General features: G+C 40.7%; 1 protein-coding gene and 1 long non-coding RNA gene across 3 annotated transcripts in view; one reads left to right on the top strand and one right to left on the bottom strand.

The window, feature by feature from the left end:
• LOC125461762 (V-type proton ATPase subunit B, brain isoform-like) overlaps positions 1–26,563 on the bottom strand; it is a 61,675-nt gene that overhangs the window by 14,538 nt on the left and 20,574 nt on the right. For both annotated transcript variants that reach the window (XM_048550917.2, XM_048550918.2), the window contains 6 exons: positions 26,025–26,118; positions 20,297–20,374; positions 16,574–16,713; positions 14,988–15,089; positions 3,628–3,725; positions 1,261–1,384 (listed from right to left, as the gene is read on the bottom strand). In XM_048550917.2, the coding sequence (XP_048406874.2) occupies positions 1,261–1,384; positions 3,628–3,725; positions 14,988–15,089; positions 16,574–16,713; positions 20,297–20,374; positions 26,025–26,118 (636 nt within the window). The remainder of the gene's footprint in view (positions 1–1,260; positions 1,385–3,627; positions 3,726–14,987; positions 15,090–16,573; positions 16,714–20,296; positions 20,375–26,024; positions 26,119–26,563) is intronic.
• The window catches only part of LOC132210782 (uncharacterized), a 46,820-nt gene that overhangs the window by 19,066 nt on the left and 1,191 nt on the right, over positions 1–26,563 (top strand). The window contains exon 2 of the long non-coding RNA XR_009446965.1: positions 66–128. This is a non-coding gene — a long non-coding RNA (uncharacterized LOC132210782). The remainder of the gene's footprint in view (positions 1–65; positions 129–26,563) is intronic.

Below are 26,563 nucleotides of genomic sequence, written 5' to 3'. Positions count from 1 at the left end.
ACTAAAATATTTTAAGAAAGCAGTGGTATCAATTTTAAGCTAATCTTTATTTTTAACACCTGCAGGCTAGATATCCTGGGTCTCAGGAAACCTGGCAGAAGGGAAGCTTGAGGAGCGATTTAGAATGGGTAAGTTATTAGGGCAGAGAAGCAAAAGTGTTTCTTCCCACACTCTCCACCCCATCCTGCAACAATCCAGTAAGTAAACCTGCGAAGTGGCCATTCCAAACCGTCCAACTGCCAACCCTAACGTCTACATGATCGAACCTCAATAACGTGACCACGTATCTTCCTTAACAAGACGTACAATGGCAATTCTGATTTAACTTGAGGCTACCAGACTCATTTTTAGAAAGTCCAAGCTCTAGAAGAATTAACTGGGTTAAATAATTACAAAGTAGATAAATGCAAGGTCACAGACATCGGACAGGAACCCACAAGAACAAAATGTGCAAGTATATAAATGCAATAGAAATATTTGATGAAAGCAGTCAACATAAAGCTATCAAATTAAGTTACAAGATTACACATCTTTTTAGGAATATTACGAAATAATTGATTTGTTTTGCACACCTTCAAAAATCACATTTTGGATACTATGCATAATAAATTCTTTAAATTACTAATTTTAAAACATCAATTCCAAATTCAGTTTAATTATGAACGACAAATATTGCAGAAGTATGTAAGTAAGTATTTACAATGGTACAATAAAATCAGACAATGTGCACTTTACTGGTGTAATGATGTTCAGGAATTTTGTGATAATGGGAACTGCAGATGCTGGAGAATCCAAGATAATAAAACATGAGGCTGGATGAACACAGCAGGCCCAGCAGCATCTCAGGAGCACAAAAGCTGACGTTTCGGGCCTAGACCCTTCAGAGATGTTTAGGAATTTTGTTTGGTTATCTTTTGGGAACGTAGGCTATTTGAGACATCTAATGCTTTATCATCTTTGGAGCAGATCATATTTGTGGTTGCCATCTCGACACGAGTTGAGGGCCATAACTGGTTGGTCAATAATAGCAACAGAGATGCAGTTCCTGGACTGCATAATCTAGATTATATAACTAAATAACAGACTTTTCTCCTCATTCTAGTCCTTATAAAAATGCAGGTTATAAAAAGAAGAAATAACCAGGAAATAACTGAGCTTTAAATTAAACTTCTACAATAATTAATATTCTCTACCAATAAGCATTTTATGTTTGATGCTGTCTCTGTATAAAAATGAACTTTTGAAGGGAAATGCACATACCTCTCTCAAAGCTTCAGCATAAGAACTCATATCTGTTAAAATAACCAGCACATGTTTTTCACATTGGTAGGCCAGGTATTCTGCAGTAGTCAGGGCAAGACGAGGTGTAATAATGCGTTCAATGCTGTTTAAGAGATCCATCAGTATTTATGTCAGTACGACTCTTGAAATACAGACATTTCAGCATTAGCTTTATCTATGCATACTAGTTCTGCTGTGAACCGTGAGAACAGGAGGTGATCATTCAGCCTACTCAGCTTTGGCCACTTTTCTCTGTTAGAAAACAGATGTGACATTGCTCCATATGCCTCAATATTTTTGATAAATTAAAGAGCATCTGATTTAAAATTGAATATCTACTGTCAATTGCGGAAGAGAGTTCTTTCCTAATCACATTCCAAAAGCTGTTTTTGATAGTTGCATTTTCATTGCAAACCTGTGTTCTTAACTATTTGCAAGTCTGTTCACTTCAATCACGATTTAAAATAGTTCAACAGCTTGATCATCGGCTGTCAGATTTCAAAATCAATATTGACCCATCATTAGGTCTGTGGTAGACTCTTAGTGAGGGATCATTGTTCAAATATCAAGCAGGTGGAGGATGGCGAAATTCTGTGGGCAGCTAAATTTGAGGCTGGTGCTATTTCTGTACTGAGACTTTAATATCGTCAAGGTGCTTTCCACCACTCAAATGAATGTCATCTACATTAGGACTCTGGAGCTCTTCAACCACTAGGAGCAGATGCCTGAGGATTCTTACAATGACCTTTTCTGTGAAGGACATACGGAAACCGGTCTGTCATTATTGCAAATCAGTCTAATCTTTCTTGAATGTGGTCACAATTATGCAATGGCTTCCTCCTTCTAGATGAAGAAGATGACATTCTTCATAACAGAGAACCTGCAAGGAGACTCTTCGTTTCTCTACCAGGAAACATCAAGACTGGTTTGAGAAATACTGCCATGATATCCGGGACCTGCTAATCATTAGCACTCCTAAATTGCAAATACCAAAGCTTGAGAGGGGGAGAAAAACATGCAGATCAAAATTGAACTCTAGGTCTAAAACAAGTTTGTGACCTGAGAAAACAGGTGTGGAAAGAGCGCAGGAAATACAGCTCACCACAATCTGCATCGATTCTTCAGCACAGTCAAGGTCATCTGTGGTTTGAGCACCTAAAGACTTACCTCACAGAGCTGAAAATGAAGTGGTACTGATCATGGACAGAGAGGCAGTAGATGCACTCGGGAAATAGCACTTCAAGAATCACAACAAGAAGGTACTCACATCGATTCTGTTAAATACATACTACAGCATAAAACCCACCACTCTTCACTCTAGCCCAAAGTGTTTAAAAAGGCCTTCCAACAGTTGAGAACCAAACAGGCCACTGGTACAGATGGAATTCTGACCAAAATACTAAAAGTACAGCAGAGAAGCACTCTCAAGTGTATCTACAGTACAAGACTGCAGAAGCAAAAGAAGCAAATGTCCTGTCAATAGGGCAATTAAGGTGTACAACAAATGTTGGTCCAGCCAGTGACATCCACATCTTGAGACAAATAAATTGAGAAGTCACTAGACTAAGCTTTGAAACCACAATCTTCCAACTCAGATGAGTGCTGCCATTGACATCTAAATAACAAATAAGGATAATAATTGCTCCCTGAATATGTACTTGTGTATGGGGAGAAAAAACTCCAGATCATGATGACAAGACATAGTTGCTTGAAATACTGGCAGAACAGCTCAGCCAATATGATCTGACATGACGTAATGTTGGCAATAGTATCTTATACCAATTGTGTGAAATTACTACAAACACAAATGGACAAACCATTCATTTCATGTATATACACAAAATCACTTCTTCAGGCAAACAACTTTGATCAGAACGTTACTCGACATTCTAGGAATGTCATTTTTCACAAAATTTAGTGTTTATTTTAAGCAAACTGTTCAAACATGTTTTGACCTCCAAAAGCAGGTTGGTCTTGAAAATAGCTCTTCCAGCATGGAGTAGCTACATTATAATTGCACCACAACATTCTTGGAAGAACCTAGCATTTAACATTTTCAACATCACACCAGTGAATAATGGGAAAAGACATATTTGTAAGCTATATTCAGCAATTACTATAATAATTGCATTTTCCAAAAAATAAAATGCGCAGGAAATGATTCTCATTTGCAAAATAATAGTTTATTGCAAGTTGAGTTTTGGATCTATTTTCCTTGAAAGCAGGTTTATTTACTGGCTATTGCAATGCAATATTCTCAAACTGTCAAAGCCCGTTTAATTACATACACTGGATTTTGCCTCTCGTAGGAATTAAACCAAAACAATGTCTTTATGAAGTACTTACGTTGGGTCATTTGCAAGATTCAAAAAGAGACAGACATTGTCCATTGATCCATTTTCTTCAAAGTCAGACTTGAAGAATCTTGCAGTTTCCATATTAACCTGTTATACAGAAAGTAATCAAGGTAATCAATCCAATCTGGTTATCCTAGATAAAGCATAAATATCTCAAATGTATAAATCATAGCAGCTGGCTACTATTAAGAACAGGGAATTGAATATTCACCGCATAGCTGACAGCAGTCAAAGTAATTGTTTTAAATAGGGCTCTTCTGGTTCTCAGAAGCTATTTTTCCATTCACACTAACACGATGTAATACCATCTCTACTTGGCATTGACATTGGAGGTACGTAGACGCTCAGAAGCAGAATTGTATATTATTTTCAACTATCAATTCTCCATTAAATTTAAAACAATGAAATGCAAGGAAAGCATTAATTTCCTAGACATCTCAGTAAGCTTTGGATGTATTCTCTCCTTTCTGACCGTGCAGAATGAGATACAGTCCAATTGTGTATATAGTTAGAGGACTTTGGAGGCAGCTTGGGAATTTGCTACAGGGCGAAAGAAGTGCTTTTAGCTTGATTTTTTGGCTCAATTCAAAAGGTCAATTTATCAGGAAAAAATTAAATCTCAGGACCAAGGGCCCAGCACTAAAGAAAGTGACATCATAGGAAAACCTAGGAATCACTGGTTGGGAATAGCTGGTAATTTGGGCATTAAGATATTTTCAGATTTAAAGGTAAATAGAAGAAATATTTACAGATTGCAAACCAAGACAAATAAACCTAAGCAAATAAAATAGGAGATGCACACCCAATGTGTTGTACCTGCAAAATGTTGGGAGCTGGTGGACCACATTATGTTTCATAGTGGTCACATCTGTAACAAGTGTTGGTTGCGTGAGGAATTTCAGCTCAGAGTTAATAAAGTGGAGATGTGTATACAACAAAGATGCAGTTGGAAATAGGGACAGTATAGTCAGGGTAATAAACATTGTTCCTTAAGGTGTCACTTGCATGAAGGCTAATGGAAGAGAGGTTAGTCATGTTTGTACAAAGATAAACAGGTCAGGGAGTATGGAAAAGGTCAGGAATCTAACTTCAGGCAGAGCAGATAAGGCAACAATTAGGAGAAGGGAGAGGTCAGTGCAGGACCTGGGGTGCTGTACACAAATACGTGCAGTTATATGAAACAAGATAAATGATCTTGTAGCATTGGTTAAACTGGCAGGTACAATGTTGTGGGCATCATCGAGATGTCGCTGCAAGGGATAGGGACTGGGAACTAAATGTTCAATAATATGCATCCTGGCAAAATCACAAGCAGGTGGGCAATGGCAGCAGGATTGCATCATTAGTAAGAAGTTAAATCAAATAAATAGAAAGCAAGCAGCAATATGGAGTCAGGAGGCAAAGAATCTGAGTGGGTACAGTTGGAGGAGCCATAAAGGAAGAAAGACCCTGATGGAAAAGGGAGAGTTATCAGTTAAGCACATGGCCTCAGCATTAGTCAGGAGGTGGGTCAGAAAATCGATCAGTAGATAGAAAAGGCATGCAAGAAACACATTATTACAATAATCATCAGGGATTTCAATATGCAGGTCAGCTGGGAAAGAAAGGTTGGCAGTAGATCCCGTGAAAAAAAATTCATGGAATATCCACAAGATGGTGTTTCGAAGCAGCTTGTGGTAGGGCTCAGAAAAGAACAGGCAGTTCTGGATTCGTTGATGTGGAATGAGGCAGACTTGATTAGAGATCTTAATATGGAGGAAACCCTAGGCAGCAGTGACCATAATGTGATAAGAATTAATATTGCAGTTTGAGAGAAAGAAGATTGAACCAGATCCAATGGTATTACAATTGAAGTAAAAGGTGATCACAAAAGACATGGAAGAGGAGCTGGCCAGAGTTGACTGGAAGGGGAGACGAGCAAGGAAGACAGTGGAGCAGCAATTGCAGGAGTTTCTGGGGGCAATTCAGAAGGGCCAGCAGAAATTTGTCCAAGGAAGAAACAACATACTAAGAGGAGGACAAGGCAACCATGACTGAATGTAGGTCAGGGACAGCATAAAACCAAAAGCATACACTGCGGTGAAGATTACTGGGAAACCAGAGAACTGGGAAGCTTTTAAAAGCCAGAGGACAATTTAAAAAGGAACACCAGGGAAGACTGAAATGGGAGGGTAAGCTAGCTAGTAAATTTAAAGAAGATTACAAGAGATTATTTTGAAAGGATTTATACAAGGTGAGAGAGACACAAAAGTACACAGTGGACTATTGGAAAATGAAGCTGGAAAAGCAATAATGGGGAACAAAGAATTGGTGGATCAAGTGAATAGGCTGCTGCATTAGTCAGAGTGGCAGATACAAGTAGCATAATAGAACTTCAAGGGAGACGGGTCAGAGGTGACTATCGTGGCCATCACTAAGGAGGTGGTGCTGGGAAAGCTGAAAGGTAAACAGAATTGGGTTAAATGGACTACATCTGGGTTCTGAAGGACATAGGTGAGATTGAGAAGGCATTGGTGTTGATCGTTCACAGATCACTGGTATCAGAGAGGGTCCCTGAGGGCTGGAAAATGGCACATTCTGTGGGGGCTCACCTTTGTCCCCCTCCACCCACACATCAACGAATACCAGTCACGTTTGGACATCGAGCAGTTTTTCCACTGCCTTCACCTCCACGCCTACTTCCCTATCCGGGAGCCTAACCCTCCCTCCAGTGACCCCTTCACCCACCACAAGTCCTCCTCCGAGACACCACCCCAGGCCTCCTACCCTCCCTTGACTTCATCTCCAACTACTGTCGAGGCATCAATCGCCTCAACCTCTCCACCCCTCTCACCCACTCCAATCTCTCCCCCGCAGAATGTGCAGCCCTCCACTCCAATCCCAACCTCACCATAAAACCCAAAAACAAGGGAGGCACAGTTGTAGTATGGCACACAGACCTCTATGTCGCTAAGGCCAGACGCCAACTCTCCGACACCACCTCCTACTGCTCCCTGGATCAGGACCCCACTCCCGAGCACCAAACCATCATCTCCCAAACCATCCACAACCTCATCAGCTCAGGGAACCTCCCACCCACACCAACCTCATTGTTCCCCCAACCCCACACCACCTGTTTCTATCTCCTTCCCAAAATCCACAAACCCACCTGTCCTGGTCGACCCATTGTCTCCGCCTGCTCCTGCCCCACCAAACTCATCTCCACATATTTGGACTCTATTTTCTCCCCCTTGGTCCAGGAACTCCCCACCTACATCTATGACACCACCCATGCCCTCCACCTCCTCCAGAACTTCCAATTCCCCGGTCCCCAACATCTCATTTCCACCATGGACGTCCAGTCCCAAGACACCTGCATTCCCCATGCAGATGGCCTAAAGGCCCTCCGCTTCTTCCTGTCCTGCAGGCCCAACCAGTCCCCCTACACCAATACCCTTGTTGCCTAGCTGAACTTGTCCTCACCTTCAACAACTTCTCTTAATTCCTCCCACTTTCTACAAAGGTGGTCATCACAGGTACATTCATGGACCCAAGCTATGCCTGCCTCTTTGTAGGTTACGTGGAACAATCCCTCTTCCGTATCTACACTGGCCCTAAACCCCACCTCTTCCTCCGTTCCATAGATAACTGTATCGGCGCTGCCTCTTGCTCCCAAGAGGAGCTCGAACAGTTCATCCACTTCACCAATACTTTCCACCCCAACCTCAAGTTCACTTTGGACCATCTCCAACACCTCCCTCACCTTCCCAGACCTCTGTTGCCATCTCAGGCAACCACCTAGAAACTGATATCCATTTCAAGCCCACCGACTCCCACAGCTACCTGGAATACACCACCTCCCACCCTCCTTCCTGCAAAAATTGCATCCCCTATTCCCAATTCCTTCGACTCCGCCATATCTGTTCCCAGGAGGAGGCATTCCACTCCCGCACATCTCAGATGTCCTTGTTCTTCAAGGATCGCAACACTCCCCCTCCGCGCCCAGTGGTCGAGAACGTCCTCGACCGTCTCCTACATTTCCTGCAACTCATCCCTCACACCCTGTCCCTGCAATAACCGCCAAAAGAGAATCCCCCTCGTCCTCACATACCACCCCACCAACCTCCGGATCCAACGCATCATCCTCCGGCACTTCCGCAATCTACAATCCAACTCTGCCAAAAACATTTTTCCATCCCCAACATTGTCTGCCTTCTGGAGGGACCACTCTCTAACTCCCTTGTCTGCTCCACACTCCCCTCCAGCCCCACCACACCCGGCACCTTCCCCTGCAACCGCAGGAAGTGCTACACTGGCCCCCACACCACTTCCCTGGCCCCAAGAAGATTTTCCACATCAAGCAGATGTTCACCGACACATTTGCCAATGTGGTATACTGCATCCGCTGTACCCTTTGTGACTTCCTCTATAATCGGGGAAACCAAGCGGAGGCTTGGGGACCGCTTTGCGGAACACCTATGCTCGGTTCACAATAAACAACTGCACCTCCCAGTCACAAACCATTTCAAATCCCCCTCCCATTCCTTGGATGACATGGCACTGCAGGAGGCCCAGAATGGACATCATTATGCCACCCGAAGGTTCCAGGAATAGTAACTCATATTCTGACTAGGGGGTTTCTCTTTGGGCAGTTATTGCAGGGGCGGGGTGTGAGGGATGTGCTGCGGGAAAAGCAGGAGACACGGTTGAGGGAGTTCTCGACCACTGCGCGGGGCGGGGGGGGGTGCGGTTGCGGTCCTTGAAGAACAAGGACATCTGGGATGTGCAGGAGTGGAATGCCTCATCCTGGGAGCAGATGAAGCAGAGGCGAAGGAATTGGGAATAGGGGATGGAATTTTTGCAGGAGGGTGGGTGGGAGGTGGTGTATTCTAGGTAGCTGTGGGAGTCGGTGGGCTTGAAAGGGACATCAGTTTCTAGCTGGTTGCCTGAGATGGAGACAGAGGGGTCCAGGAAGCTGAGGGATGTGCTGGAGATGGCCCAGGTGAACTTGAGGGTGGGGTGGATGGTGTTGAAGTGGAAGAACTGTTCATGCTCCTCTTGGGAGCAAGAGGCAGCGCCGATACAGTCATCAATGTAATGGAAGAAGAGGTGGGGTTTGGGGCCAGTGTAGGTGCGGAAGAGGGACTGTTCCACGTAACCCACAAAGAAGCAGGCATAGCTTGGGCCCATGCGAGTACCCATGGCCACCCCCTTTGTCTGTAGGAAGTGGGAGGAATTGAAAGAGAAGTTGTTGAGGGGACTTCACAAGCTTCAAAATCTCCCCTTTCCCCACTGCATCCCAAAACCAGCCCAGCTCATCCCCACCTGCCTAACCTGTTCTTCCTCTCACCTATTCCCTCCTCCCACCTCAAGCTGCACCTCCATTTCCTACCTACTAGCCTCATCCCACCTCCTTGACTTGCCCGTCCTCCCAGGACTGACCTATCCCCTCCCTACCTCCCCACCTATACTCTCCTCTCCACCTATCTTCTCCTCTATCCACCTTCAGTCCACCTCCCTATTTATTTCAGAACCGTCTCCCCATCCCCCTCTCTGATGAGGGGTCTAGGCCCGAAAAGTCAGCTTTTGTGCTCCTAAGATGCTGCTTGGCCTGCTGTTTTCATCCAGCTTCACACTTTGTTATACACTACTCAGACAGCCTTCTTCTCCCAATCCTCCTAGCAACCACTTCTCAGTAGTAACCCATTTCACTCTACTTGCAGCCTCCTTTCTCACCCCATTTTCCTTTTGTAAAGTCCTTATTCCCTTCCAACGTTGCAGCTAGCTCCTCTCCCAAACCTGCCCTGGCTGATGCCCTGAACTTGAATCCAGTAGCTAGAACTCCCAGATCTGGCAATGGGCTCCAATAACCAGCAGCTCATCATTGCTTTCCATTCTCTGTGGGAGGGATTTCCCTCTGACTGGTCACACATGCAAATTTTCATTGGCCATTTGTGGACTTTTGGGGCAGACTCACCCATTGCGTCCTTGTATTTTTAGTATCGATAGCCAGATATTTGAAGTGGCTTCCCTGGTGGTATTTTATATTACCAAAATTGAGGAAAGGAAAGGATAACATTCAAGAAGGACATATATGTTGATGTTGAAAGAAGTTATTAACATAACTACATACCACTAAGTACCATCTAACAAATAGGTAAAAAATTCCAAAGTATGAATAATTGAGGGATACAGAAGTTTTAAAAAGGAGGGCAACAAAAGTTACCTTTGCATGTGATGGGTAGAATTTGACAAATTTGTTGGATTTCAAAGAAATAATTGACTTGGAGGACACAAAATTATTAATGAAACGTTTTTGGGAACACAGCAGGCCAAACAGCATCTTCGGAGCAGGAAAGCTGACATTTTGGGCCTAGACCCTTCATCAGAAGGATCGAGGTCCAAAATGTCAGCTTTCCTACTCCTATGTTGTTGCTTGGCCTGCTGTGTTCCCAAAGACGTTTCATTAATTTTGTGTCCTCCAAGTCAATTATTTCTTTGAAATCCAACAAATTTGTTAAATTCCTCACCTTGTTATCTCAGATTCTGCAGCATCTGCAGTTCCTGTTAACTCTGATACAATTTTAACCCCACTGCAAAGCCTCTTCTTAGGATGTCTACCCTGAAGAAGTTACCCTCCTCCCTTCGGACAAACCTCAGAGGATCTCTCCCCCACTGCAACTCTCTCGTAATCTCTTCGGCCTTGAAGCTGCTCAACCACGTCCTGAAGCAAACCAGGTATGACAACTACATCACCTTTCTTAGTTCCTGCCTACGGAACCCCATTTCTGATGAAGGGCCGAGGCCCGAAATGTCAGCTTTCCTGCTCCTAAGATGCTGCTTGGCCTGCTGTGTTCCTCCAGCTCTACACCTTGTAATCTCAGATTCTCTAGCATCTGCAGTTCCTATTATCTCAAAATGTCTTTTGCTGCTGTCTCAAATGTTTCAATGCAACGAACACAGTACATTATTTCTCAATTTTAATGACTTATTCAGCTAAAGGCACTGCCAATGTTGGTACTACATCTCACACAGTAACTCCATAGAATAGAATCCACACAATCCCTACAGTGTGGAAACAGGCCCTTCGGCCCAACAAGACCACACTAACCCTCAGAGCATCCCAGCCAGACCTATCCCCCATAACCGACCTAATCCACACATCCCTGAACACTACAGGCAATTTAGCATGGCCAATCCACCTAGCCTGCACATCTTTGGACTGTGGGAGGAAACCGGAGCACCCGGAGGAAACCCACGCAGACATGCGGAGAATGCGCAAACTCCACACACACAGTTGCCCAAGGCTGAGATTGAACCCAGGGCCCTGGTGCTGAGGGAGCAGTGCTAACCACTGTGCCACCCCCAACTGTATGAATGCATGGAACTCATTGCTGCAGGGGCCAAATCATTCAGTTCATTTAAGACAGATGGATAAACTCTTGATTATCAAGAATCAAACATTATAGACAGAAGGCAGCAGAATGGTTTGAGAAACATATCAGCAATGATCTAATGGTGCAGCAGTCAATAGGCTGAATGGTCTCATTCTGCTCGCATATATTATGGGCTAATTTAATTGGTACAAGACAACAGGCCACAGATTAAAATGCTAATTCAAGGTTAATCTGATGACGATGGGTTGAGAATGCAATGTTAACCCAGAGGGCTACCTGCATTCCTGAATAGCACCATTAGATCCTCAATGGTGCTATGAATGATTTAGAGGAACAGGGCTTAGTATACCAATACATCTAAAGGACTACACTTCAGAGAATGCATTATTTCTCAGTGTGTAATCTTACATTACAACCAAACTGCACTTTGAATCCGTAGTTTCAGGTGGCAAAAATATCGAAAGAGACCGGAACTGATTAATGGTATCTCTATGCATAATGCTCATACTTAATTTAGCAAGGCTTTTGACAGTGGCAAGCAGAAGGTTAATCCATAATGGTGAAAGCAGCATTGTTGTATTCATTCTCTGCACCCTCTCGAAAGCATCCACACCCTTCTGGTAGTGTGGTGACTAGAACTGCACGCAATATTCCAAATGTGGTCTCACTAAAAGTTTTGATGCCCCAGCTGAAGGCGGCGAGATTGCTGTATGCTTTCTTGACCACCTTATTGAATTGTGTTGCCACTTTCAAGTGATCTGTGGACCTGCAAGCCTAACTCCCTCTACGTCATTGCTCTTAAGGGTTCTGCCATTTATTGTATAATTCGCACTTGAATATTACCTTACAAAATGCATTACCTCATTTGTCCAGACTAAACTCCATCAGCCATTTCTCTGCTCAAATCTGCAATCTATATCCTGTTGTATCCTTTTACAATCTTCAATATATTGTATCATATGAATACTATGGTTAGAGTTGCAGGACTGTCCTAGTCTTCATTGCTTCCTCAAACAACATCGACCTATCATGCTGCTTGCTATTAAAATACTGTTCTAATAAGCAATACAGGATTTAATGAGTCTCATTCAGATATGTACCCTAATCACAAAAGCAGTTTATTTTAATTGCAGTTTTAAGCTGTATAGTATCTCTCCCACAAATGCAAAATTTTGTTCTTTAATCCAGAGATAATGCAATATTTCATACTTCAGAACATTCCCCCTCAAAATATGTACTTTCCTTCATGCAAAAATGGTGATTTTCAAGTATCTGTCAGTTTAAGCAGGAATTTTGGGGGTGGAAACAGGATCACATATTTCTAATAGAATAACAGCCAAGTCCATTCCAAAGTCCAAAAACAGGAAGCAAGGCATCAATAATTTGGTATCATTATTTGAAATTAGTACAAGAGAATAAGCCAGACAATCCTGTTTCCATGCAAGTGTTTAAGAACTCCCATACAATATCAAGAAAGATCTTTTGAAAAACTTTCCCTTCTAGACAGATGACACATTTGTTACTTATTCACAAAAGCTAGGATCATTGTCCCTCTTTACCAAATATAAAGTTTATTTTTCTGAAATATGGGCACACCTTTATTCCAAGGTTTTTATAAATATTTCCCCATTAGTCAGCTACAAAGAAAAATCCATACAAAAAAATTTATGACCTGACCCATAAGTTTACAAAGTAACAATGGAGCCAAATTATTTAAGAATGTGCCCAATTCAGCCATGAAAAAAAGGAACTGTAAGTATGTTTCAAATTGGGTGCAAAAACAAAAATTAGAACTCTCAAAGTCAGTACACATCGTATTCACGAAGGATCTGTAGCTTACATTGATTTCAACCACCCAAAACTAACAGCAAGTTCAGCTTGAGATAAAGTCGAAGGAGAATCAACTTCACCGAGTTTACAGCAACAACCACATGTCAAAGCAAATTAACAATCGAGGCTCATTTTTCCGATCACAATTATTGAATGCTTGAAACATAACTTCATTATTCATTGTTATTCCAAAACAATGTTTTAAAGTCTCATAGTGAAATCTTGGCACTTTTGAATACAGGTCTGTATGAACCTATTCAGCACTGTAAGGTCTTTACATTGGACACAGGATGAACACTTAACTAAGCCATTTTTAGTACAGTAAATTTATTATGCTAAGTGGGTTTACACTCATCTACCAACCACTGTGAACATACTACACAATTAGGCATATACCATTGGTACTAACACATTGGCCTGGTCCTAGTCCAAAAACATGGCAGTCAATCCAAATAGTGCAATGGCCAATTACTGTAGCAGCTTGGATTGGAGTTGCATATTGGTACTGCCTGGAATTCCTGACACAGCTAAGGGAATCACCTGTCAAATCTTTTAGTGAACTTTCCTTGATCTACTATATCAAGTTACCTTCATCCTTTCATGGTTTCTTTGGCTCTGATTTAAAACCCTAGTTTTAGAATCAACTATCACATCATACTTAACAAAATTATATATGATCATTCCTGGTTTTTTCCAAAAGCTCCTTTCAAGCAAGGTTATTAATTAGCCTTTTCCCACTACAATACTGAATCGAAAATAGTTTGTTATTCAATATACTACTCCAGAAAGCCATCTTGTTTAGACTCCCGGAATGCATCCCCCATAGCGTCAGTCCAAATTAATTCAACTAATCTACGCAAATTTAAGTTCACCAATTATTATCGTATTGTCCAGATTACATGCAGTTCTAATTTCCTGATTTATGCTATGCCCAAATAACTTAAAGAAAGTCAATGTTTACTACCCCTACTGTACCTCACCTCCATCCTGATTAATTCTACATCTTAATCTTTTGATCAAAGAGTCTATCACTCACCTTCTTGCTGGTCTTGTCTCCCAAGAGGTACGCCATCTACTTTTCCTTTTTACCTATCCTTCCTAAATGTCAAATACGCTTGGATTTCCCAATCTTTGTAATCCTTTAGGCTCAGGCCTAATGGCAGTTAATACAAACTTATTTTCCTCAGTTTGTGACATCAAACACCAAAAAGGTGTACAAAATTACAAGGGGCATAGACAGGATGTGAGAGAAGAAACGTTCCCCTTAATAATGAGGTCATTAACCAAGGGCTATAACTTTAAAGGTAGTTTACAGTGGATGAAAAGATTCTTCCTTAAATCAAGGGTGGTGGGTATCTGGAACTCACTGTTTCAAAGGGTCATAGCAGATGCAGCCATTATAACATTTGAGTACTTAGATGAACACTTGAAATGCTCAAGTTTACGAGCTTATTGGCCAGATGCTGGACAATGGGATTAAAGTAGATTGGCACTTGACGATCAGCATGGACATAATGGACTGAAGGCCTGATCTCATTATGTAAAATGCAATGGTTCTCGCCTTGCTGCAAATATTGCGTACGGTGCTTTCATGTTATTTTACATTTGATGCTTGGCTTAGCTTTGCCTGCCTTCCAATTCCACATACAACCTGCTTCCTGTTACCAGTTTTGCTCACCTTCAGTTTAAGTTTTCTCTCAAGATTTCCAATGACTTCTAATTTAAAACCTTCAGACAGCAATTGCAAATCTCCAAATGCAGCTATTAGTCCCAGTTGTGAATGTAATTTGCTGTTCAATGTTATTTCATAAATTTATGGTGCACCCATATACCAGATCACAAGAGTAAACAGTAACACAAAGTAATAAGACTGACAACTTTTTTTACCATCAGATCCAGAGTGTTCCCTTCAGTCATGGCATTGCATATTAATTATTGTTCTTTGTCTATTTTGATTAGTTTAACACGGTTCAAGAAAATGTAAACCAATCCTGTCCTTCTAGATAATTTACTAATCTTTAGCGCACTGGCAATTATGGACCACCAACTGCAGCCTGTATTTGCCACTCATCGTTGATTGCAATACAGTTAACAAAGTTGACTAAGATTTACACAGCTATTGTCATGCTTCTACTTCACTTACACCCATAGCAGCAAATACAATAGCAAAATTCTCTGTACTGTAGTCCATGACGTCTTTGGATTTTTGAACCAGTCCAGCTTGACGGCAGATCTGCGCAGCAATCTAGAAAACATTTCAAATGTGTCAAGAACTTGACATTAAAGAGGCACCAACATCCATACATCCAGAACCCTAACATCACACACTGACTTTTCGTACATGTGAAAATTTACAGCTGTTTCCATCCTTCAATTTTTGTTCTTCAAAAGAAGTGAAAAAAATTTTGAAGCCTTTTCTGGAAGTCAAAACAAAAGCACATGCAGAATTAACAGAAGTTTTTATATTTCAGAATTTGCTAATAATTTTTTGATATAATCAAATCCAGCACACAAAGATGCAAGTACATGAAACAACAAAAACAATAGCCTTTTCTAACTTATCTGAGCAGTATGTGCTTTGTTTACTAGAGGTCAAAGAATAATTTGCCAACAGTTGATGTTCTGCATGGGAGGGCATTACAAGTTTTTGTTTAACAAAGCCTTTTATTAGCACAGGGCATCATTCAAAAAAGAACACAAACATGAGATTTTTTTCTCTTGTGCTGGGAACCTTAAAACTTTGAGCTCAGATTATTTTTGTACACATGCTTAGAGTAGGTCCATTAGCCGTAACTATTATTATAAATAATTTAATGAGATTAAGAAAAATCAGACACAGTTAAGATTTCATACTGGAAATCTTGTTAAATTCTCTTTGGTTGTGATGCATCGATTATCCCGATCCCATGTGATCATAGCTTCCTCAGCCAATGCCCACATTTCCATTTCCAGAGCAGTGGGTTTGTCGTTGCTTAACTTCTATTACCCAACTGATTTACACTAAAGTACATCCATAAAGGTTTCTCTTCCTTCCCCTTACCTTGGAAGAAACTCCTTTACCCCCCATACCAGAGATCCATCATTGCTCCCCTCCTCTGACATGGATGCCAACTTCTTCTATGCCGTCTACACCCAACTCATAACTCAATGCAATTTTCAACTGCTCAGTGCTGTTAAATCACTTTTCTAAACACCTAGTCATCATCATCATATTACTCTACTCACAAATGATGCTCTCAAACAAGTGCTGATTAAAGAATTTGGTACTTTTTTTCTACAGTTATTAATTCTCACACTGTATACTTCATAGTCACAACCTGCCCTCAGGTATATACTTCATATAACCACTCAGTCTAGGAGATGATCAGCAGGGTTCAACCATGGGAATGAAGGAGAAATATTACAGCTTAGCCTCCAGATTTCTATATTCTCAGAGTCCATGAGAACCTTAGCTGAACTTTTAGTCCTCTATAATCCAAACCAGAGGCTAACTAGAACATCACAACAGCTACTGCCACAGCCAGAAACTTAGTTTCATATAGAGCAGACTTGTCAACTATTGAAAATTTATGGATTTTGTACCAGAATTATTAGCATTCAAAATCAAAAATAATGAACAAAAGGTTGAACAGCAGTTAAACAGTGAGCAACCACATTTCAATAAAATATGTAGTGTTAACTAAAAACTAACTATAAAATAGCAGTGGCCCACTTAACATTTTTACAAACCTCATTATGGGGCAAACCTGCCGCTGAAAATATGGGAATCTTCTGTCCTCTAGCAATACTGTTCATACCATCTATTGCTGAGATTCCAGTTTGGATCATTTCTTCTGGGTATATACGACACTGCGGATTTATAGGTTGGCCTAAAATTCAAGCATAGATTCTTATAAAATATATCAATAGTAACATTATTTCACTATGAAACAGCTTGCATTAAATGGTACTCTTAATGTACTAAACCATCACAACGAGTTTCACAAGAATGTCAAACATAATTTGAAAGTCAGTTATAAGGAAGCAACAGGGTATATGACCAAAAGCTTGAACAAAGACAGGCTTTAAAGTGGTTTTCCAGGAAGAGAGGGGGGAGCTGGGAAGTTTAGAGAAGGGATTAACATTCACCAATGAAGCGAAGTATTTTACATGCAAGAGGAAGTGTGCCAGCATCTTCAAGTCTAAAAGTAGTTAGAGTGAGGGGGGCGCGGGTGATGGTATTGTTGAGGGTATTTTTTTTAAATTGAGAATTTTAAAGCTGCAATTACACACTAGAAGACATGTAGATCATTGAAAACAGGGACAACACGTTAACACGAATTGGCCAAAATAGCGCACACAGCAGAATTTTTGCCAATCTACCCATGCCAACATGTTATCCTCTATTCCACAAGCGCTTATTTTCTGCATTTACCCTTACAGCTCCTCGTTGACTGCCTTCTAGAAATCCAAGTACAATCTATTCAATGGTTTCTTTAGCATTAAATTAAGCACATTAGATATCCTATCCCTTTCATAATCCTGACAGTGTGGAAACAGGCCATTTAGCCCAACAAGTCCACACCGGCCTTCCGAAGAGCAACCCATCCAGAACCATCCCCATCCCCCTACTCTTTCCCTGTAACCCTGCATTTCCCATGTCTAATCTAACTAACTGACATATCCCTGGACACTACAGGCAATTTAGCATGGCCAATCCTAACCTACACATCCTTGAACCGTGGGAGGAAACCCACGCAGACACGGGGAGAATGTGCAAACAGTCAGTCGCCCAAGGGTGGAATCGATCCCGGTCCACGGTGCTGTAGGATAGCAGTGCTAACCACTGAGCCAGCGCGGCACTCAGACAGTTACATTGTTTTAATAGCTAGCCTCTTAAGAGGCTAGGTGTAGAGCTGGATGAACACAGCAGGCCAAGTAGCAGAGGAGCAGAAAAGCTGACATTTTGGGTCTGAACCCTTGTTCAGAAATTTCTGAAGAAGGGTCCAGACCCAAAATGTCAGCTTTCCGGCACCTCTGATGGTGCTTGGCCTGCTGTGTTCAACCAGCTCTACACCTTGTTATCTCAGATTCTCCAGCATCGGCAGTTCCCACTTTCTCTTAATATCTGTCAAAGGCACAGCCTATTAAGTTAATTAGCTTGTAGCTTCTGCTTTGTCTTCCACCCTTTTCTTAAATAAAGAAGTTTCATACATTTTTTTCTAATTTACTGGAACCTTCCCCAAATTTGAGAACGTTCAAAAAATTCAACCAACTCATCAACTCTCTCATGTGACACTTCTTTCCAGACACGAGGATGAGGCCAATTATGACCCAGATACTTGTCAGCCTGCAGTTCCAATACTATGTTCAGTATCACTTCCCAAATGACTGTAAATTGAGCTCGGGCAACACGGTAGCTCAATGGTTAGAACTGCTGCTTCACTGTACCATGGACCCCGGGTTCGATTTCACCCACAGGCAACTGTGTGGAGTTTGCACATTCTTCCTGTTTCTGCATGGGTTTTCCCCCTACATGCTCCCAGTTCCTCCCACAGTTCAAAGCTGTACAGGTTAGGTGGCTTGCCCTTGTGAAATTGTCCAGTGTCTAGGCTATCCATGAGAAGTGCAGGGTGACAGGGATGGGGTGGCTCTGGATGAGATGCTCTTTGCAGTGTCAATGTGGCCTGCTTCCACACTGTGGGGATTTTATGATTCCTCCTTGGCATTTCCTGATTTCTGGGCTGTTACTTGAATCCTTCCTAACAAAGTCAGATGTAAAATACCTGTTCAGTTTATTTTCCATCTCCTTATTTAGCACTAAATTTCCCAGATTCACTGTCAATAGGACCAACACTGAATTTGTCAATTTTTTTTTAACAGCTTCTGTCAATAGAACTTTTAATATTTTATTACTTTCTCTTTTCGTCATTCAAATTTTCTCAATTTTTAAAACTGTCAAAAATTAACTTCTGACCTGCCACCATAACAACGTACCTACCCTTACAGTTTGAAATATCCCAATACATATCTGCCACACACTTATTTACCGATCACAAAATAATTTGCCAGTTCATTCTACTGAGCCATAGTTTCATACCCTCAATTGCCCTTATGGAAATTTACAATACCAGTCTTGGACCCACTCCGCTCTCCATTAAACAATGTGCAACTGAATTATATTGCACTACCATCACCCAGGGGTGCCTTCATTACAAAGGTCAAATTAATCCAATCTCATTTCCATCTCAGATTTGGTGTAATCTTGGTGTAACATGTCCTAAGAAACAACCCCAAAAGCATTCAATTAACTCATTTAGGCTACCTTTGCCCATTTGATTTTTCCAGTTCACATGTGGATTAAAATCCCCATGTTAGAATAAATCCCCATGATGATCACCAAAGCCTTCAAACAAGCTATAATTCTTTTCCGTTATGCTCCATTCATCATGTAATTATGATAGTAGGGCCTGCTCAACACTTCAACAAAACACTTCCATATTTTGGTTGGGTCATTCTTCTCTATTATGCTAATATCACCAATTAACAAATCCACTAACCCAAGAGGTAGGGAAAGGGGATGCAGGGAAGATAAAGAAAGAAAAGTCAAGAGGAGGTCCTAAAAGTTGTTTTTGGAGTGGGATGGGGAGAAAAGGCAACTTACTTATCTCTTCACATGTAAAGAACATTATCTTTATTGCTGCAGGGCCCAAGTGTCAAGCTGAATCATGCTGGCCATGCATACTGAAAAGAAACTGCAGTGTTTCTCAGCTGTTCACTAAGTCAAGAACATCACGCCAGCCAGTACTGCCTTGAACCTCATGGTCCCCAAGTTTTGGCTCACCACCCAACCCCACTTAGGCAGGTCGTGCCTTAATGGAAAAAAATCAACATATTCTATGAACAGTACTGAATTAGCCGAGTACGAAGTTCAATTAAAGACACAAAGCTATTATACTGTCAGTACTTAAGTGTTCAGTTACTGAAGCATAGAATGCCAAACTATAGAATAAGTACAGTACAAGTTAAGGGGTTTTAAACAAAACATGGTTCTCTGGTCACTGCATCTTAAACCATGACCAGCTGAAGTTACAAACATTGCAGGAGACAATCCAAAACAACACAAGTTCAGAATAGATAGACAAGCGCGTCTTATCCCCAGTCTTCTAAACAAGATGAACAATTCATTCAAACCAATCAGAACTAAAATAGGTAACTAGGCAATGATTCTTAGTCACTACCAGCATGTTATTCACACTAGAAAACACATTACTTCCACAGAGATTCATACACAAATGCTATTTGCCATTTTGCACGTAGAATGCAAAGCTGTATAATGACAGATTGACCTTCATACTAATGATTACATACTAATGCACTTACATCAAGCCAGGCCCTATTTCTTCCACAAAGATGAGAACAAGTGAATTTTCAGTCGTGTGATTAGCTTAATTTTTGTGACCATCAGCTTACCCATAATATCTAGAAAATCTTCAGCCAATACAGTTGGCCCTCTGTCAATGGGTTTCCCTGATCCATTGAACACTCTACCTGTAAGTTAACAGTATTGCTATTACTCAATAGCAAAATTAAAATTCACAATATTAAAGTCATTCACAAGATGTATTGAGTAATTAGGTACTTCAAATTATAATTTCTTGAAGTGTAAAATTCAATGCCAATGTTTAAGTCAGCAAGTCCCTGGTGTCATTTGATTGCACCTGAAATTGGGGCCCCTGTTCAAATACAGTATTGGCGGAAAGCAAATGCCTTCACATTAATACTGCAGTTAGTATAAAGTCACTCAATATCATTGAATTCTGTTTCTTAATCATGTTAATCATGAAAATATAAGACTTCAAGCATTGTTGCGTTTAAGGCAATTTTTTGAAAGAACTGGAACAACCTTAACTCCAACAACTTTGGAGTTTTGACATATATCTTAACCTAGATCGTTCATTCTTAAAAAGACAAGTAGCACTCGGGAGAAATAAAAACAAATACACCTCTTCAGTGTTCTTCTTCATTGATTTTATACTTTATTTAAAGACCACTATTGTCCATAATTTTTTAGGCCATAAGATTAGGAGCTGAAGGAGGCCATTTGGCACGTCGAATCTGCACCACTAATGAGATCATGGCTGATCTGATCATTTTCAGTTCCACTTTCCTGCCTTTGCCCCCAGAATCCTTGAATCCCTGACAGATTCAAAAATCAGTCTATCTTAACCTTGAATACACTTAATGACAGAGCCTCAACAGTACTCTTCAGTAAAGAATTCCACAGATTCACTACCCTTCAAGGGAAGGGATTCCTCTTCATTTCTGTCCTAATTGGGTGACAGTTTACTCAGATTATGCTCTTTGCTCCTTCCACAAGGGGAAATAACCTCTCCATATTGACTCTGAAGCACCAACTTCCCCACGCCCCAAAAGGAATGTTGTTTCAATAAATTTTCCTTTTATCTTAAGTCTATCCCTGAATATTCAGATTAACCCACCTGAACCTTCACTGGACTGCTTCCAAAGAACTTATATCTTTCTTTAGATAAAGGGGACCAAACACTTTACAACATTTCAGGTGCAATATAATTTTTGCCTTGCATAGTTTTAGCAATACTTTCTTTTATGCTCCATTCCATTTGAATTAAAAACCAATAATTCAGTTCCATTCCCTATTACCAGCTGTGTTGGTACATGTATGCTAATGTTTTGTAAATAATGCATAAAAACAGCAAAACTCTTCTGTGCTGCAGCTTTCTCTATTTAAATAATAACCAGATCCTCTCATCTCTTGCTAAATGTGCATAACTTCACATTTTCCCATGTCACATTCCTCATAGAAGAACGCATAGAACTCAATCCCTAGAGTGTGGGAACAGTCTCCTCAGCCCAACAAGTCCACACTGACTCTCAGATCATCCCAACAGACCAGTTCCCCTATAACCTACCTAATCTACACATCCCTCAACACTATGGGCAATTCAGCATTGCCAATCCACCTCACCCGCACATCTTTGGACTGTGGGAGGAAACCAGAACACCCAGAGGAAACCTACGCAGACACGGGGAGAATATGCAAACTCCACTCAGACAGTCGCCCAAGGGTGGAATTGAACCCTGGTGCAGTGAGGCAGCAGTGCTAACCACTGAGCCACTATGCCACCATTCCATTTACTAATTTTGTGCCCAGTCACTTAATTTGCCCGTATCTCTCTCCGTGCTCTGTCACTCTCACCATTTGCCTTCCCAGCCATTTTTGTACAATAGCCAAGTTTGGGATGGCACATTTTGTTCCCTCATCCAAGTCATTAATACACACACCCTAGTTCAAATCCATTTGGCACTCCACTAATTTCAGATTCCATCCTGAAAATGTCCCTCCTTATCCCAACTGTCTTCTACTGGTTAGCTGATCATCTTTCCATACTAATATACTAATTCTCCACACTAATCCCTGAGCATCTACGTTAAGTATCTTAAGGAGTACTGCCTATAAAATGCCTTTTGATAATCTGAATATATTACATTACATCAACTGTTTCCCCTTTATCTAGCCTCCTTGTTACTGCCTCAAAAGAATAAAAAAAATTTGTCAGGTATGATTTTCCCTTCATGTCACCATGCTGACCATGATTACATAATGCATTCCTAAATGCTCTATGAGATCCTTAATAATACACTATCCCCAAAACAGAGATTAAGCTAACTGGTCAATAGTTACCTGTTGTCTATCCAGTTCTCTTTTTGAATGGAGGTGTTACATTGGCAGATAGCAAGAACTGCTGATGCTGGAGTCAGAGTCGATACAGTGTGGAGCTGGAGGAACACAGGTCAGGCCACAACAGAGGAGCAGGGAAGTTAACATTTTGGGCCCAGACCCCTCATCAGGACCAGAAAAGGTCTAGGCCCGAAACGCCGTCTCTCCTACTCCACTGGCGTTACATTGGCAGTTTTCCAATTCTCCAGCAGTTTTATAGAATCTAAGGATTTTTTGGAAGAGTACTCCCACAGTCTCCAGCTACTTCCTTGAAAATCATAACCGTGCATCCCATCAGCAGACTTATCAACCTTTGGCCCCATTAGTTTATAGAACATAGAAAAGTACAGCACAGTACAGGCCCCTCGGCCCACAATGTTGTGCCGTGGAATAATCCTAATCCAAAAAATAAAGTAACCTAACCTACATTCCCCTCAATTCACTGCTGTCCATGTGAATGTCCAGCAGTCACTTAAATGTCACTAATGACTCTGCTTCCACAACTACCACTGGCAAACTATTCCATGCGCTCAACTCTGGGTGAAGAACCTCCCTCTGACGTCTCCTCTATACCTTCCTCTCCTAACACCTTAAAACTATGGCACCTTCTAGCAGTCAATCCTGCCCTGGGGAAAAGTCTCTGGCTATCGACTCTATCCATGCCTCTCATTATCTTGTACACCTCGATCAGGTCACCTCTCTTCCTCCTCCTCTCCAGAGAAGAAAGTCCAAGCTCAGTCAACCTCTCCTCATAAGACAAGCCCTCCAGTCCAGGCAGCATCCTGGTAAACCTCCTTTGCACCCTCTCCAAAACCTCCACATCTTTCCTATAATAGGGCGACCAGAACTGGACACAATATTCCAAGTGTGGTCTCACCAGGGTTTTGTAGAGCTGCTGCAAAACCTCGCAACTCAAACTCGATCCCCCTGTTAATGAAAGCCAAAACACCATATGCTTTCTTAACAAGCTTATCCACTTGGGTAGCAACTTTGAGGGAGCTATGCACTCGAACACCAAGATCCCGCTGTTCCTCCCCACTGCCAAGAATCCTGCCTTTAATCCTGTATTCAGCATTCAAGTTCAGCCTTCCAAAATGCAGTTTTTCTAGTTTTTCTGGTACATTTTCCTCTAATGATGGCTTTAGTATTTACTTCCTCGCCGTCTTTTGCCCTTTGACTATTTTTTGGAATGGTATTATTGCCTTTATGGTGAAGACAGATGCAACATACTTCAATTCCTGGTTGTCCATTATTTCACCAGCCTTGTTCTCTATAGGCCCAATGTTCACTTTCCCAACTTTCTATCAATATATTTAAAGAAGCTTCTGCCCTTTGTCGGGATCTTATTTACTCTCAGATTATTTTCTCTTTTTTGTCATCTTGTGCTTTTTAAAATTTTCCCCAATCCTGTGTTCCCACTGATCTTTGCCACATGGTATGTTTCTTCTTTTGGTGTGATGCTACTGTCAACTTTCCCATTTAACCATGGTTGGCATATCCCCTTTTAAATCCTCCTTTTTCACTAGAATACAAGTTGGTTGAGTGTTTTGAACTATTTTCTTAAATTTCTACCATTGTCCTTCAACCTTATTTGCTGACAAACCCCCTTCCTAGTCCACTCCAGCTAGTTCCGTATTCATTCATTTTTAAAATTTTGCTTATTTAAAATTAGCACATTTGCTTCCTAATCAAGTTTATCCCTTAAATTGCATGTTGAATTCTACACTGTGCATGGCAATGTTTCCTAGGAGATCTTTTAGTTTGAGATCATTTATTCAATGTGTGTGACCAGAACCAAAGTAACCTGATCCCTGACAGTTCTAGGCAACTGTTCCAAAATATACTACTGATTCTTGCATATGGCTACCTCTGCCAATTTTATAGTTCAAGGGTTTATATCTAACTAGAGTCATACAGCACAGAAACAGACCCTTTGGTCCAACTAGCTCATGCCGCCCATGTTCCAGAATTAACTTAGTCCTACCTGCCTGCATTTGGCCCACGTCTGTCCCAAGCTTTCCTATTCATGTACTTAGACAAATATCTTTTAAACGCTATAACTGTACCTGCATCCACAAATTCCTCTGACAGTTCATTCCACACGCAAATTGCTCAGTTTTAAAAAAAAAGGTTTTTTTTAAAAACTTTCTCCCATCTTCAAATTATGTCTATTAGTTTTGAAATCCCCAACTCTAGGGAAAAAACCCTTACTATTCACCTTATGACTTTATAAACCTCCGTAAGATCACCACTAAACATCTAAGACCAAGGCGTCAAAGGGTTTAGGGAAAATACAGGAATAGGATATGGAGTTGGATGGTCAGCCATGATCATACTGAATGATGGAGCAAGCTCATCCATACTATTCCTGTTTTCTAAGGCCTGCTTAGAATGGACTATTTCTGTTTCCTATGTGAAACATTTTCTGTGTTTCCCAATCTACATAGTTTAAAATCACTCATGATTAACATAATAGCTTTCTTGCAATCATCATCAAAATTAGGGCTACAAACAATTACTCAAGAGAAAAATCAATTATAAATTGCAGCAACATAAACAGACTATTTACTCCACTTGAATTCTAGTCTTGCTTTCCTGCACACACTTAGTCCAAACCCTGACTCCCACACCAATTAGCATTCATGTTTTCATTCATAACAGATTGGAGTGGAAAACTCTAGTTTGTATTTTCTTTAACCGATTTACCTTGCATCCGTTAATCAACAGAACAATATTAAACAAAAACCAATGTCCATTGGTGTCACTCCAGAATCAGTTACATAAATTAAAACTTGGTCCATGTTAATGTTTTTATCTTACGTGCATAATCAAAAATGCTCACTGAGGCTGTCACATTTCCTTTTTTGAAAAATAAATCTGTCGATCCCATTTCGCACTATTTTATTCAAACTCAAAAAGAAACCGAATAGATGGAGACTGTCCCTTATGTAATTATCTTTCCAGTTTGAAGTTCCTTCAACCGTTATTCACACTGACTCTTAAGTTAAGAGATTTCAAAACCAAATAAATATAATTTAGTTTCAGCAACAAAAAAGTAATCTTATTCAAATTTCTGCATCATTTTAAAAATCCATAATATTCTAATTCCCATTAATCATTAGGCAATTTTAAATTAGATTTAAGAGATGTTGCGTATAATGTAGTTTCAAATACAGCTTTCAAACAAGTACAAAAATGAAATACAGATAATTGAAAACATTAAGATATGCATTAAATTAAATAGAGATAACAAGAACACGAATATTGAAAGATGACAGTAGCCAACTATTCTTTATTAGAAGATAATAATGCATTAACATTTGAGGGGCACAACAGAGATACCCTTCATACTTCAACGACAATATAAATCGTTAATGTCACAAAAAATATGAAAATGGTTCCTGGAAAATCAACTTCCCATGGAGGACAGAATTTACATACCAAGCATGTCCTCAGAAACAGGTGTGCGAAGTATATCACCTGTAAATTCACAGGCTGTCTTCTTGGCATCAATACCTGATGTCCCCTCAAAAACCTATAAACAATGAAAACAAAACATAAAAGTACACTTTTTTAAAAAAAATGCATGAAGCGTTCCAGCATTCTTCACCACAATATGACCAGAGCTTCAAGATGTAGATCACAAGGAAAGATTCTATAAACTACACTTTTTAGGATTGATAAGATAGATTGAAAGGAAATTTATAGATGACAGGAATGTAAGACAAAGAACATAAACCCAAAGTGAGAGCCACCATTCAGGAAACATTTCTTCATATAAAAGGGTGGTGGAAACCCCTCCTGAAAAAATAAAGTGCAGTGGATGCTAGCTCAACTGATCAATTTGCATTTAAAATGGGCACATAAATGTAGATTGTAAAGAATGTGATGGGCAGAGGGCCTGGAAGTATATATACGTAGATATTTAAAGGTGGCAGGACGTATGAGTGTAATTACAAAAGCATATGGGATTTTGGGCT

The sequence above is a fragment of the Stegostoma tigrinum genome, chromosome 20 (assembly GCF_030684315.1).
Source record: "Stegostoma tigrinum isolate sSteTig4 chromosome 20, sSteTig4.hap1, whole genome shotgun sequence".
Lineage (NCBI taxonomy): Eukaryota > Metazoa > Chordata > Chondrichthyes > Orectolobiformes > Stegostomatidae > Stegostoma > Stegostoma tigrinum.
Note: the sequence above shows the minus strand (reverse complement) of the source record. Positions and strands in the feature narration are given on the sequence as shown.